Genomic DNA, 15,669 nt, shown 5'->3' on the forward strand with positions numbered 1-15,669 from the left:
ACAGCCTGGGAGTGCCCTTAGACTGCCTTGAAGTTCTCCATAGGCCTTTCCATGTTCATGGCAGGCAGGTCATGGAACTGATTCTAAACCTGATAGAGGAGTTGACAACCTCAGCAGTGGGAGTTGGCTGGTAGAGGAAGGGATGCTCTGAGCCATCTCCAAGTGCTGCATCCTCTCCCTCTAATCTCTGGTCCTAGCGATGGCTGCTAGAATCTTTGAGAAAGTGCAGAAAGACCCCTTTCTAGATTGGCTTGTGCTGTCATGTCAAAGTTGGAACATGTGGGAATCTGTGGGGAAGGCCCTGTGGCACAGGGATGGAGCCTTTGCAATGCATGCAGAAGGTCCCAGGTTCAGACCCCCCCCCCAGGAAGTGTAAATCTGGATCAAATTAGGGATAGGTGGGTGGGCTGGCATTTTGATGCCAACCATGTTGTGTGGACCCTGCCCAAAAAATGTGCCTGCGTGAGGATCCTATAATAAACACCCTCCCAGAAGCCCCCTTCATCCCCTTTCCCCTGTTATGTGAATCCTGCTGCCCAGGCATGATGGAATATTTAGTCCATCTCCATGGTGGGCAGTGAGCAAGCACATGATGTTCATCAGAAATCCCACCCCTTAATGAGAGGCCTTTGAAGAGCCTGTTGCCTGGATTAGATCAGAAGGCCATCTAGCCCAGCATCCTGTTCCCACTGTGGCCTGTGGGGAGCCCGCAAGCAGGTCCTAGAAGCAAGAGTATCTCTTTCCTTCCCTGCAGGTTACATCCACTTGGAATTCCACTCCAGCGGCAACCACTACGTCTGGCAGAAGGTGACCTCCACCGTTCACAACATCATCGTGGGCAAGCTCTGGATCGACCAGGTCAGCTGAGCAAGAACTCCCCTAGCGGTCACTGTGGCGATCACACAGGGTCCCCGGACGTTTCACCGTCTATTGATCCCTGTGCCACCACTTTATTTCTCGCTGCCACCACCCAGGCCCTACCTGGTACAATACTGAGTCCAGTCAGTTTATTGGAACATAAACTTCTGTTTATTTATTGCAGTTTAACAAGCGTGTGGTTTCATAAACGGTATTAGTCCATTACAACCATGGGGTGCCTATCCAGACCTATAACTTCCGCTACCTGCTTTCACTCACTAAACCACCTCTCAGATACAGTGGTACCTCGGGTTACATACGTTTCAGGTTACATAAGCTTCAGGTTACAGACTCTGTTAACCCAGAAATAGTGCTTCAGGTTAAGAACTTTGCTTCAGGATGAGAACAGAAATCGTGCTCCGGTGGCGCAGTGGCAGCAGGAGGCCCCATTAGCTAAAGTGGTGCTTCAGATTAAGAACAGTTTCAGGTTAAGTACGGACCTCTGGAACGAATTAAGTACTTAACCTGAGGTACCACTGTATTTACTTGTCTTCCTAGCCCCTAACTGTTCCTGACTCAGCTTATTTCGCTACACTAACTCAACCTACCCACAGACTCTATCCCAATTCATTCCCACTCCAACCAGCCACCCAACTCCCAACGAACTCTCCCTTCGCCCCTCCCAGAGCTGGTTTTATAGTCCCTCTGACTCCACCCCCTGGGTTCTGATTGGGTAGCCTGTTTAACTATTTCACCTCCAACACTCTCCTATGTTAACGTCACAGTCACGGGTAGTGGGAATTAATGGAAGAACACAAGAAGAGCTCGCTGGATCAAGCCAATGGCCCCTTTGGTCCAGCATCCTGTTCTCACAGTGACTAACTGGATGCCCCAATGGGCAGAATTTGAGCACAAGATCTCTCCCCTCCTGTGGTTTCCAGCAACTGTCAGCCAGGAGCACTGCTGACTCCAGCATAGCCATTGTGGCTGGTACCCACTTCTCTTCCATGAATTGGTCCAGTCCTCTTTGAAAGCCATCCAACCTGGTGGCGGTCCTTGGTGCCTCCCTGCAGGAGTGAGTTCCATAGTTTTAACTATGTACTGCACCAAGAATGGAGCCCATACTAGGGACAGTGGGTGGGCCTCCTTATACATTACTGAAGGCTTCCTGTGAGTCTTCTCACACATTGTGCATTCATGTGCTCCCCTGAAGGTGCAAAGAGTGAAAGCAGCAGCACACATTTGCAGGTGAGCGACAGAACAGGCTGAGATAGGGCACGGTGACTCCCTTCCGACTTTACCCTCGATGGCAAGCCCAGACTCGCTGCCACCAAATGTGTGAAATGGCTCAATAGACTTCCCATCCCGCAAGACAAATATCTGTTGCATCTGAGTAATTGGCCTCTCTTACTTCTATGTAGGAATGATTAAATATTTGCGGAAGCAACCCTGTTGCAAGTTGATATATTATTGCTTTTAACTTAATAGATTTTACATGCACATCCTGTGTTTTAAACAGCTGCATTCAATCTTATTTTGGCACGTGTTTGGCGTTGCTTTAAAAAAGGCATGATTTAAAGCCCTTTTGTGGTTTAGAGTAACGTACATGGAGCTTTCAAGATACTCAGAGGTTAAGGTAAAGGGACCCCTGACCATTAGGTCCAGTCGTGACCGACTCTGGGGTTGTGGCGCTCATCTCACTTTATTGGCCGCGGGAGCCGGCGTACAGCTTCCGGATCATGTGGCCAGCATGACTAAGCCGCTTTTGGCAAACCAGAGCAGTGCACGGAAATGCCATTTACCTTCCTGCCAGAGTGGTACCTATTTATCTACTTGCACTTTGAGGTGCTTTTGAACTGCTAGGTTGGCAGGAGCAGGGACCAGGCAACAGGAGCTCACCCCGTCGCGGGGATTCAAACTGCCGACCTTCTGATCGGCAAGTCCTAGGCTCTGTAGTTTAACCCATAGCGCCACCCGCGTTACCCCCATATTATTTTGAAAGTCGAGAAATCTCTCCTGAATTGCTGGTGGGGTAGATATGGAAGAAATGTAGAACTAAACTCTTTGCATTTTCTTTCCTCTCTTTTTCCCTAGTCTGGTGACATAGAAATCATCAACTACAAATCAAAAGACAAATGCCAACTGAAATTCACTCCCTACAGCTATTTCTCCAGAGATGTCCCCCGAAAGGTAGGCCTCCCCCCCCACCCCTGAGAGATGCAGGGCTACTCTGCCTTTATACTGGGGGTGACTAACCTGTAGGCTTCTAGAATTCGTTGGACTCCAACTCCCATCATTCCCTGACCCCTGGCTGCCCTGGTTGAAGATTATGGGAGCTGGACCCTCAACAGCATCTCACAAGCCACAGGAAAGGACTTGGAATATCCACAAAAGGCATGATGATGGCAGAATGTAATCTTTGTCTGAAAAACAGACAAAAAGGGGTGCATGCTCTGAACTGCACATGTGACTTCATTGAAATACAGTGGCCTTTTATAAGATTGTCAAATAACATTTCAATGACCAGCACCCACCGAATTGGCAAACAAGTTTATGGCAAGACTTGATGAACGGATCGTCTGTTCTGGGAGAGAGGGAGGGGAACTTTTATGTTCAGTTAGTTGAAAATTAAATAAAAAGTTCTATTTTAAAAAGGAAAAAGAAAACCAGAGAGCGTAAGTTAGTTGAAACAGGGGTGGCTAACATGGTGCCTTCTGGGTGTTGTGTTGGACTATAACTCCCACCATCCCTGACCACTGGCCCATTCTGTTGGGATTTGATGGGAGTTGTAGTTCAGCAACATTTCGTGGGCACCACATAACGTCTGAACAAAAGCATACACATGTATTAAAATAATAAAATTGAATCATCCGTTTTAGAATTGCAATGGTCATTTCATGGCCAAAGACCCATCTAGTCCGAGATGCCCACAGGCTTCACCCCTATAAAGTCCTTTATGGTCATCATCAATCTTTTCTCCATATGTAACCAGAGTCCGTTGGACAGTGCTAAGTGCTAGCAGAATAGCTAAATTGCAGCTAGGAAGCTAAATCCTGTGCAATACCTACTCTCTTCTTGAAATTAAAACAATGTCCAAACACCTGTTGATCTATTCAAAAGCTTTTACAGTGGTAGCTTGGTTGTCAAACTTAATCCGCTCTGGGAGTCCGTTCAACTCCCGGAACCATTCGAAAACCAAGGCTTGGCTGCAGGAGCTTCCTGTACCCAATCGGAAGCCGTGGAAGCCGCGTTGGATGTTCGCCTTCCAAAAAACATTTGCAAACTGAAACACTCACTTCCAGGTTTGCAGCGTTCGGGAGCCGATTTGTTCAGGAGCCAAGCCATTCAACAACCGAGGTACCATTATACTTGCTGAACATAGAGCTAAAGAAGAATATATGCAAATTATTTACATTCACATGCTTATTCAAGCATCAGCTTAGTTTTTCTTAGTTGAAGATTACAGCTTCTTTAAAGATTAAAACAAGCTGTGTCTTTCTCTCTTTCCAATACTTGCACTCAGCCTTAGGTCCATTGCCCAGCTAGGCCACGCAGTTCCAACTGAGAGGTTTCCACTTTCTCCTTCCGGCAGACTTGTCCTTATTGCTTCTTTGGGAGAACATCAACTTCTGTACTTCTTTCTGTCACATTCACACAGAAACAGCATCATTCCTCTCCTGTATTGCGTTTAGAGAGAGAGTTATCTGATACAGTCTCTACTTCAATATTCAGGGAAATGCAGCAGTCACAGTCAAGTCACTCACAAAACAAAATGGAGAATGTAATAGGATGCTGCCCATGTGGCCAAAATTAGTCAATCACACGAGAGTTACTGGGGAACGTTCCAGAATTACACACAGCAATGACATTCAAGCATTCCCAGTTTCGGTAAATTAAATCACTATACTTGACAATAAAAACGTAAGAGCCCAATTGCCCGTCTAGTCCTGCTTCTTCACAGTGGGCAACCAGATGCCCTCATGGGAAGCCCTGACATGAAATTCTACTCAATATTGATCCAGAGCACATTCCAACGTATAGTTAGCAGAGTAAACACGTTGCAGGATTCCCAAAAAATAAGACCAGAGGCAATTAATATTTCATCCAGCAGAGCTTTACTGCTACTGAAGGCAATTGAGCATAATGGTCACAAATCCAATACATTCAGGATTGGCACTGTCCATAAGAAATCCAGTTGCAGCAGACTTAACTTAAACTTACAATAACTTAAAATAAGATTAAAACCTTAACACTAAGCATACTATGTACAGAACACCACACAGTTGGGAAGAAAGATAGAAAAAAGTAAAACTCAGGCTCCTTCTGGCCGTATTATTATTATAGTCAGTATGACCTTGACAGACAGAGGTAACAGAACCAGTTAAGCCAGCTGTACTCAGCTTCTCTGAAGGAATAACCCAAACATCATGAACCTTCTGCTTGTTTCTTTCACACAGAGAAGCTTCTAGAAGCCTCTTGAATTAATTAGAATAGGAACGATCTCTACACATCAGATCAATACTTTCTGTACCAAGAAATGCAAACTAACAAGCCCCACCAGCAGGATGTGGGCCTAAGAGCACTCTCACTCTAAAAAAAGCCTTCTGTAACCCAGTGCCCTCCAGATATTGCTGGATTCTAACATTAATCAGCCCTAGCCAGCTTGTCTAATGGTCAGGGATGAAGGAAGTTGTGCTTTTAAACATCAGGAGGGAACCAAGTTGAGGAAGGCAGCTCTAGACCATGAGCTGGGTGGGACGCGGCTGCTGGCGGACGTTGCATCTCTACGGACGGGCTTTGAATCCTCGATGTTCCTTCCTAGGTGACAGGCCTAGTCATGGATGCGGAGGGCACAAGTCACTATGTCATGTCCGGCACATGGGACGAGAAGATGGAGTGCTCCAAAATCGTGCAGAGCAGCCAAGGAAACGGCAGCTCAGAGGGCAAGGTGCCCAAAACCGTCTACCAGACGCTGTCCCCCAAGGTCCTGTGGCAGAAATACCCTCTTCCGTGAGTCTGCCCAACAGGGCTCGGGTGCCGCGGGTGTCGCCAAACCCACATGCCTGCGTATTTTAGGGGCTGGTGTAAGAATCACGTTTCCGTGGCTAATGGGTCTGACAAACAGCAAACAATCTTGTCTCCAGATGTTTGCCTCTCCAGATGTTGCCAAACAGCAACTCCCATCAGCCCCTCCAACCAATGGCCAGGGATGATGGGAGTTGTAGTTCGGCAACACCTGGAGGACCCCAGGCCGCTCACACCTATTATGCTGAGTCAGACCATTAGTCTTGTCTCTGTTGCTGCTCCCTAATCTGGCTGATGGTGGTTCTGGGAGGTCGCTGGAAGAGGTCATCCTTTTCAAACACAGAGACCCAGAATTGAACCCTGGACCTGCTTACATTCTGCCGCTGCAGGGCAGGGGGAGGGAGGGTGTAGCAGGCACAGAAATCCAAATGGCAGCCTGCCTGCCCTTGTTTTAACTTTCTGAAGTAGCATTTATATCCCACCTCTCCTCGGAAGAGTGTGTGCCTGGGTTTTCCTCTCCGTGTTTTTTCCCTCACAACAACCTTGTGAGGTAGGCGCCCTTTTGGTAATTCCCCAAAAGTTCTGTGGCAGCCCCTGTGGAATTCCTTCCTGGCGAGAGGTGCTTCTTGCACGTTACAGAGCTTTTGCCATAAGCTGAAGGCCTCTTTATCCTGACCTTTGACACACACAAAGAATATATAGGTAAAGGTAAAGGGACCCCTGACCATTAGGTCCAGTCGTGGCCGACTCTGGGGTTGCGGTGCTCATCTCGCTTTATTGGCCAAGGGAGCCTGCGTACAGTTTCCGGGTCATGTGGCCAGCATGACTAAGCCGCTTCTGGCGAACCAGAGCAGCGCACGGAAACACCGTTTACCTTCCCGCCAGAGCAGTACCTTTTTATCTGCTTGCACTTTGATGTGCTTTCAAACTGCTAGGTTGGCAGGAGCTGGGACCAAGCAATGGGAGCTCACCCCGTCGCGGGGATTCGAACCACCCACCTTCTGATCGGCAAGTCCTAGGCTCTGTGGTTTAACCCACAGCACCACCCGTGTACCCCAAAGAATATATGCCCATCCTATTTGTCTGATTGCAAATTGTTTTAGCCAATTTTAAATATTGTATTTTTATAATGTTGTCACTTTCCCACCTGGACCTCATGGCGAAGGGCCAGTAAGAAAACCAGGAAATATTAGTAAGCAGCTGTATAGGCCAAGAGGCTGTAACTGGCCCAAGGTCACCTGCCAGAGAGCTTTGTGGTTTAGTGTGTGTTTGAACCCTTGTCTCTTGTGGCCTAAGTCCCACACCCTAAGGTACTCTAGTCACTATTATTATTTACTAAGTATATTAGGTGGGGTTTTTGCCATGGCCACTCAAAGTGACTTAGAGTATTTTAAGCAATGTAAAAATAAAAAAACCCATACATACAAACATGAAAACCAGCTTTTAAAAAATCTAAAATATAATCTTGTTTGTTTGCTTTTAACTACATTAAAGCATCTCGCCTGTGCAAAAATGCCATAGATAATTAAAAGCCAAGGCCTGGTGAAAAGGGAATGCTTTTGTCTGGTGCCTAAGGATATGTAGCAGTGGCGCCCGGCGAGCCTCTCTGGGCAGAGCATTCCCACAAGCAGGAAGCCACATTGAAACGGCCCGTTTTGGGGTTTCCACACTATGCTCATAACTATCTTGGCACGATTGTGCACCACTGGGGCCTGATCCCTTGGGAAGTTCTTTCTGTGTCAGTTGAAATGCAGCTGCATGTGATCAGTTAATCACATTCAAAAATGCCACCGCCATGTTTTTATTTAATTTATTTATTTATTGAATTTATATACCGCCCTGTACCCGGAGGTCTCAGAAAAGATCACAATATATAAAATTAAAATAAAAACAATACCCCCCCCCGGGCCAAAGTCACATTTTTAAAAGGGCATAGGATGTCAATCAGGTCAACCAAAGGCCTGCTTAAAAAGGAACGTTTTTGCCTGGCACCTAAATAGAATGAAGGCGCCAGGCGAACTTCCCTGGGGAGAGCATTCCACAGATGGGGAGCCGCTGCAGAGAAGGCCCCGTTCTCGTGTTGCCGCCCTCTGGACCTCTTGAGGAGGAGGCACACGAAGAAGGGCCTCAGAATATGATCTCAGGGTAGGCTCATATGGAGAGAGGTGGTCCTTGAGGTATTGCGGTCCTGAGCCGTTTAAGGCTTTATAGGTCAAAACCAACACTTTGAATTGGGTCCGGAAACTAATTGGTAGCCAGTGCAGTTGGACCAGGATCGATGTAATATGCTCAAACCGTCTTGAGCAACCATCTTGCTGAGTTCTGCACTAGCTGAAGTTTCTGAACTGTCTTCAGAGGCAGCCCTACGTATAACGCATTGCAGTAATCTAACTCTGAAGTTACCAGAGCATAGACAACAGTAGTTCAGCTTCCCTGTTATGATCTTAGCCATGGGAAGGGGACTTCTGATGGCCAAACACCTAAGCCCATTCATGCAGTGGACACACGCTCTTTCTTAAACCGGCCATGGGTCTTCCTCCTGCAGGGAGAACGCTGAAAACATGTACTTCTTCTCCAACCTGGCTTTGACGCTGAACGAGCCCGAGGAGAGGATAGCTCCCACGGACAGCCGCCAGAGGCCTGACCAGCGGCTCATGGAGAACGGCAAGTGGGACGAAGCCAACGCGGAGAAGCAGCGGCTGGAAGAGAAACAGCGGGCCGTGCGGCGCAAGCGGGAGGCAGAGGCAGCGGAGGCCCTGGAGGAAGGTACGGGTCAAAGGCCACATTCACGCCATACATTTAAAGCAGTACGATACCCCTTTAAACAGTCATGGCTTCCCCCAGAGAATCCTGGGAGCTGTAGTTTGTTATGGGTGTGGAGAGTTCGTGAGGAGAGACTCCTAGCCCCCTCCCAGGGCTACAGTTCCCAGAGTGGCTTGATAATTATTATTGCAGTGGTACCTTGGGTTACAGACGCTTCGGGTTACAGACTCCGCTAACCCACAAATAGTACCTCGGGTTAAGAACTTTGCTTCAGGATGAGAACAGAAATCATGCAGCGGCAGTGGGAGGCCCCATTAGCTAAAGTGGTACCTCAGGTTAAGAACAGTTTCAGGTTAAGAACGGACCTCCGGAACGAATTAAGTTCTTAACCAGAGGTACCACTGTAATGGATTATTATTAATGGTGCTTTTCCTCCACCTTTTCCTCCAAGGAGCTCACGGTGGCTCAAGTTCTCCTCCACATGTTGTTCTCACAAAAACCCCGTGAGGTAGGTTAGGCTGAGCGAGTGACTGGCCCAAAGTTACACCCAGTGAGCTTCATGGCCGAGTGGGGATTCAAACCCTGGTCTCCCAGGTCTCCCAGGTCCTAGTCTGTGGGAGCCAGGGTGGGAGCCAGAAAGCCCTGGCAAAGGTTTGTAGTGCCACCTGGTGTCTTGCTGACCCAGTGACCAGCATGTCTGTGTCTTACAGTGTATTGGGATTGTATTGACCTTAAAAGGAGTTGTGTTTCCTCTGGGCAGTGTTGACCCTATATGGTGTGGGTGGGTTTAAGCTTGGCCGGATGAGGTAACATGAGACACTGGGATGCAGCCATGCGGCTGGAGAGAACAAAGGGTAATAAAAACGGACTGGAGAGGAGAAGATGTCTGAAAGAGCTGCTCCATCAGTCCAAGGAAATAAGCTAGCTCTCTGCGTCTTTATTTTATGCTGAAAAGCGCCATTTGTAACGGCTGGCCCGACAAGTGGTGCCCCGTGTGAGGCTGAATAAAAGATACGACTGAGGTTTTTAAAAGAGAGCTAAAGAAGCAAGATTGAAGCAAACAGTCTGGGCAAGACTGTGAGAAGATTTTTGATCCAAGCAGTGGATATTCATCGACTTACCTCGCCTGGAAAAGGCTGCAAGCGCTATTCATCTACGGATCCAAGGTTAGTCGATCCCTTAAATATTGATTTTAGAAAAATGGGCAGCTCTTTGACTACTCCCCAACAGAAATTTTTAAAAGACTTAAAATTTCTCCTCTCCTGCAACAAATTGGAAGTTCCTGAGGGAGATTTGATACAGCTCATTCTGTGCATTGATGAACATTGCCCCTGGTTTCCTGCAGAAGGAACTTTGGAATTAAAACATTGGGACAATATTGGAACACATTTTCATGGGCTTCCCAGCATTGGTGTACGGAATTTAAATGCATGGTGCAAGGTTCGATATGCTATGGGTTCTTTATCACCAAAAAATATCTCCATAGCTGCATTGCCAACACAGGCTTCAGCTTCTTTAATTCAGCCTGCTGTCCTGCCATGTGTTCCAGCCCTTGCTTTGCCTGCAGCCCCAGATCCCAAACCTCCAGACTGCAGTTCCTCACCAGAAGACCCAAATCTGCAAAAATACCGTGGTCTGGCTGGAAATGATCCTGCTCTTTCAGCAGCAGCAAAAGCAGCTACCCCTTTGCAACGTGCAGTATTTGCCTGTTCCTTAACTCAGGATACTAAGGCATTCCCTGGTGTTCCAGCAGGAATTCAAGCCCAGCTTTTGGCTCCAGATGAATTCAAGCCTTTGGCACGTACAGTTTTGCCCCCATCAGCTGGTGTATTGTTTGCTCACGAATGGGAAATTGCCTGTGGTGTTTATGCTCCTGCTTTACTGCAACAAATCAGAGGAAAAAATCCTAATCCTACCCTCGCAGATGTGATGGATGCTATGATGGAGCATGGCCCCATTGCTCAGGCTTCAGTACAAGCCACACTGCTGCAGATCTTATTGAGGGATACAGCTCTTGCTGCTAAACAAGCAATGAGAAAAATCCCAGAACCTAGAGAATCATATCCTTCCTTTATGGACAGGCTGATTACAGCAGTGAGTAGCCAAATTGAAAATCCTGAAGCCAAACAAATAATTATCAAACAATTGGCCTTTGAAAATGCCACTGAGGATTGTAAGGTTGCGTCGCGCCCGATAATACACCTTCCTGCCACTACGATGCTACGCATTTGTCAGTCTGTTGGTACAGCCACCCACAAGGCTCAATTGCTGGCAGCAGCGCAAGATAAAAACCAGCCTGTAGCCATGAATACAACATTTCCAGCATGGCAAACCAAGATCACTGATACCTCAGTGTGGGTAGAACAGTGGCCTCCACCAAAAGAAAAAACCGCAGCAATGGCACCATCTCGTTTCTGAACAGCTTATTTCTGAACAATTAACTTTTGGCTACATTGAAACATCTTTATCCCACTGGATCCAGCAGACAGGAACAGTTTGCTTTTACATTGCCAGTATATAACAATTTGCAATCCACCCAGTGATATCAGTGGATTGTTCTGCCACAACAGCATGTGGAACTCCCCTACACTTTGCCAAAATTTTGTGAATGAAGCATTGAAACCTTTCCGCATGCGCCACCTAGAGGTGCTGAACACAAGCTGCATCTGGCAATATTTGCTACACCATTGTTGCCAACAGGAAATTTATATGCTCAGACGGACAAGAAGAAGACTATCTGCATTATAGAATGGTTACATTTACCTCATACCCCTTTGAAGAACATTTATTCAGCAAATGAATCCACATCAGACAATTGTTATCAAAGGACGTTCACGTGCTATAACTTTGAGCAGTTTTGATGTTGCATCAATTTATATGCCATTTTCACAGACTGAACAGCAGCATTTATTGATCACAAATGCTGCCATGCAAATTGTTTTGGCTGATTTTATAGGTCATCATTTTTAATCCTCCAAAGGATGACCGTTTGACATTTCTGACACAAGTCACTTATGATTTGACAAACCCCTTGTCTCTCACACTTCTCCCCTCTGCATTAATCCTCTTCACAGATGGAACAAGAAGTATGGGGGTGGTGATGTGGGAGGAGGGAGGAAAATGGAAAAGGTTATTTACCTCTTCACAGTCTTCTGCCCAGCGAGCAGAGCTAGCGGCTGTGATTCTTGCCTTTCAATCCTTTCCTACTCATTCTTTCAATCTTATTGTGGATACTCAGTATGTATATCGCTTTTTGCTATTTTACCAATATCTTATATAACTCCTTCCTTGGATTCTGACTTGTTTTCCTTGTTTCTTGCCCTGTAGGCCTTACTTCAGCACAGAGAGTTCCTTATTATGTTGCACATCTTCGCTCCCACACATCACACCCAGGGTATTTAGCAGAGGGAAATTCAAGAGCAGATTCAGCTCTGAAGAACATTTCTGCCTTCTCTCTTTTCTGATCCTATACTATGTTATAACAACCTTCATCTCCCTGCAAAAGCATTGGCTAAGCAGTTTTCTATTCCTTTGGCCCAGCATATATTTCTAAAACATTTTCGGAATTTTGTATGTTGTGGAATGTGAAATTAACTCATGGTATACACTTTAACTCCATAGGGCAAGCGATAGTGGAAAGAGCGCACCTGATGTTCAAAACACTATTGCTAAAACAGCTTGGCGGCCGAAACATCCAACAGCACTCATTCCTTCAGCTGTTCACCAAGTTCTTTTTGTGTTTAACCATCCTTATATCCAAATACTAGGACCCATACTCCCGCGGAATTGCATTTTAGGAAGGAGGAGGCACTCCTTTGCCCCTTGGTGGTGTACAGACGCTTGCCTGATTCCGCATGGCATGGACCTGTCCCGCTGATCACGTGGGGACGAGGGTACGCGGCAGTGGATGTCGAGGACAAGCCTTTATGGGTTTCAGCTCGATGTGTGCAGCCATGGCAAGTCCCTTCAACTGCGGAAGTGCTTCCTAACCATTTGCCTTGCCATCCTTTGCTGCACCATTATACAAGGAAGAGAAGCAGACACAGTCCAGTTGAAACCACCATATTTCACCTTATTGGCTGGCAAGCAGCAGTTGCCTGAATCCTACACTGGCTGGCAGTATTCACGGCTCAGCCACTCTCGAACTATAAGAACAGTGTTGTTGAATAAGACTTTTAAGGGTGAAAATTATCATAAGATATGGAGGAATAATATTTTTGTACAAGTTATGATTAAGTTTATTAGTTTATTGCATGCTTCTACATGTTGGGTATGTATGCCTGCCCCCAGTTATTTTCAAATTAAAGAGGGGAAAGAATCATGGGGCATATATCCAAACTGTCAATATACATTGAAATTCATGTTTAATAGCTCTTGTTCTCTTACAGGAACATACAGTGACCAATCTCAGTGCTATAGAAGCGATACCAGTGCATGGCTAATAAACTAGAAAGGAAGCCTACCATGCAGCATGGAATCAGAATTCTTATATTCTTGGCTTCCAGATGGAAGTTGGCTTCGACATTTATTGATTATAGTGATTATTATAGTAGTTATTTGCATTATTTTGTGTTGCTATATACAATGTATTCATTCTTTAATTTCTGTATGTACTGCATGGTTCTCCAGTCCACGGCCCGCTTCCGGTGTCAAAAGAGTCGCTTCTCGCGCTCGACAAAGCCATTGGTACTGATATATATGATTATGCTTAAAATATAAAGAAAGAGGGCATGTGGGAGCCAGGGTGGGAGCCAGAAAGCCCTGGCAAAGGTTTGTAGTGCCACCTGGTGTCTTGCTGACCCAGTGACCAGCATGTCTGTGTCTTACAGTGTATTGGGATTGTATTGACCTTAAAAGGAGTTGTGTTTCCTCTGGGCAGTGTTGACCCTATATGGTGTGGGTGGGTTTAAGCTTGGCCGGATGAGGTAACATGAGACACTGGGATGCAGCCATGCGGCTGGAGAGAACAAAGGGTAATAAAAACGGACTGGAGAGGAGAAGATGTCTGAAAGAGCTGCTCCATCAGTCCAAGGAAATAAGCTAGCTCTCTGCGTCTTTATTTTATGCTGAAAAGCGCCATTTGTAACGGCTGGCCCGACACTAGTCCAACACTCTAACCACTACATCACCACCGTCTCTCTCAACCCATCCCTCTTCCCAGGGAACTCTGGGAATTTTAGCTCCAGGGGAGGAATAAGGGTCTCCTCACATCTCTCAGCACCCTGAATTCTTCAAGGGAGAGACCTGACTGCTTGCAGGGGCTGTGGCACTTTAAATGTATGCTGTGGTTGTGGCCAAAGTACAACAGGAAGAGTTCTGAGGCCAACGAGCTGCCTGGAGGGCCCTCCTGCTAGAGCAGAGCTTTCCATGTTGGTGACACACTTTTTAGACATGCATCATTTCACAACACAGTAATTCAGTTTTACTAGCAAACCGGGAGTTAAAACTAACCCCTTTCTAGCCCCAGGAGCAGCTTGGAGAGAATTCGCATGACACGCCTACACACTAAGGCAGGCTTCCTCAACCTCGGCCCTCCAGATGTTTTGAGACTACAATTCCCATCGTCCCTGACCACTGGTCCTTCTAGCTAGGGTTCATGGGAGTTGTAGGCCAAAAACATCTGGAGGGCCGAGATTGAGGAAGCCTGCACTAAGGTGTTTTGACACACAGTTTGGAAAGCTCTGTGCTAGAGCAAGCAGTCTGTCTACTCAAGATGCTGGTGCTGATAATGATAATAATTTATTTTATTTTATTATTTGTACCCCGCCCATCTGAATGGGTTTCTCCAGCCACTCTGGGCTGCTTCCAGCACATATAAAAACATAATAAAACATGAAATATATAAAAAAAAATACCTATACAGGGCTGCATTCAGATGTTTCCTAAATGTTACAAAATTACCTAACTCCTTAATATCTGATGGGAGGACATTCCACAGAGTGGGCTCCACTACTGAGAAGGCCCTCTGCCTGTAGCTTGTCGCAATGAGGGAACTGCCAGAAGGCCCTTGGAGCTGGACCTCAGTGTCCGGGCAGAACGATGGGGGTGGAGACACCCCTTCAGGTATACTGGGCTGAGGCTGTTTAGGCTTTTAAAGGTCAGCACCAGCACTTTGAATTGTTCTCGGAAACATACTGGGAGCCAATGTAGGTCTTTCAGGACCAGTGTTATGTGGTCTTGGTGGCCACTCCCAGTCACCAGTCTAGCTGCCGCATTCTGGATTAGCTGTAGTTCAAAGGTAGCCCCACATAGAGAACATTGCAGTAAGCCAAGCGGGAGATAACCAGAGCATGCACCACTCTGGCAAAACAGTGCGCAGGCAAATTCTTTGGACTACAAGTCCCATCGGCCTCAGCCATGCATCAACTGGCCATGCTGGCCAGGGCTGATGGCAGCTGGTAATCCAAAACATTTGGAGGGCACCAGGTTGGTACTAATGGAAGACCCACATAGCAACCAGCCATGGAAAAAATGGGCCACACATATAGAAAGGAATTGAGGAAGCCAAGGATTAGATTGCATCACAGGTCAATCGCCCCGAGCATGGAACGTGTGGTTTGAGTCTTCATCGGGGTTGGCCTGTCTGCTGCATCAGGTACACCACCTTCTGATTCTCCTCTCTCAAATCACAGAGCACATGTCATCATCCTGTGAAACCCTTTAGAATCCTAGTGCATTTGTGTGATGAACAGGGAACAGCTCGGTCCCAGTGAAGCTGAATGTTGGAAGATGCAGGACAGATAAAAAAGAAAGTTGTATTTTAAGCAGCGCATAGTTGAAACTATGGAACTCCCTCCCACAGGAGGCAGGGCTGGCCCCCAACGTGGGTGCCTTTAAAAGAGGATTGGACAAATTCATGGAGGAGGAGGCTGTTGGTGGCTCCTAGCCTGTGCATTTTTTCTTAAAAAATGTTTAGGGGTACTCTCATTTTGACTCAAGAAAATCACCATTTTATAGTTAAAATCAGGAAAAATAAATACAGTAAACGGACAAAATTACAGAGAACATGCATTACCTCATATT

At 46.6% G+C, this 15,669-nt stretch overlaps 1 protein-coding gene across 5 annotated transcripts in view; it reads left to right on the plus strand.

Moving 5' to 3' along the window:
* The window catches only part of OSBP2 (oxysterol binding protein 2), a 172,328-nt gene that overhangs the window by 151,324 nt on the left and 5,335 nt on the right, over positions 1-15,669 (plus strand). For all 5 annotated transcript variants that reach the window (XM_053369437.1, XM_053369438.1, XM_053369440.1 and 2 more), the window contains 4 exons: positions 755-858; positions 2,953-3,048; positions 5,681-5,868; positions 8,429-8,649. In XM_053369437.1, the coding sequence (XP_053225412.1) occupies positions 755-858; positions 2,953-3,048; positions 5,681-5,868; positions 8,429-8,649 (609 nt within the window). The remainder of the gene's footprint in view (positions 1-754; positions 859-2,952; positions 3,049-5,680; positions 5,869-8,428; positions 8,650-15,669) is intronic.

The sequence above is a fragment of the Podarcis raffonei genome, chromosome 16, assembly GCF_027172205.1.
Source record: "Podarcis raffonei isolate rPodRaf1 chromosome 16, rPodRaf1.pri, whole genome shotgun sequence".
Taxonomy (NCBI): domain Eukaryota; kingdom Metazoa; phylum Chordata; class Lepidosauria; order Squamata; family Lacertidae; genus Podarcis; species Podarcis raffonei.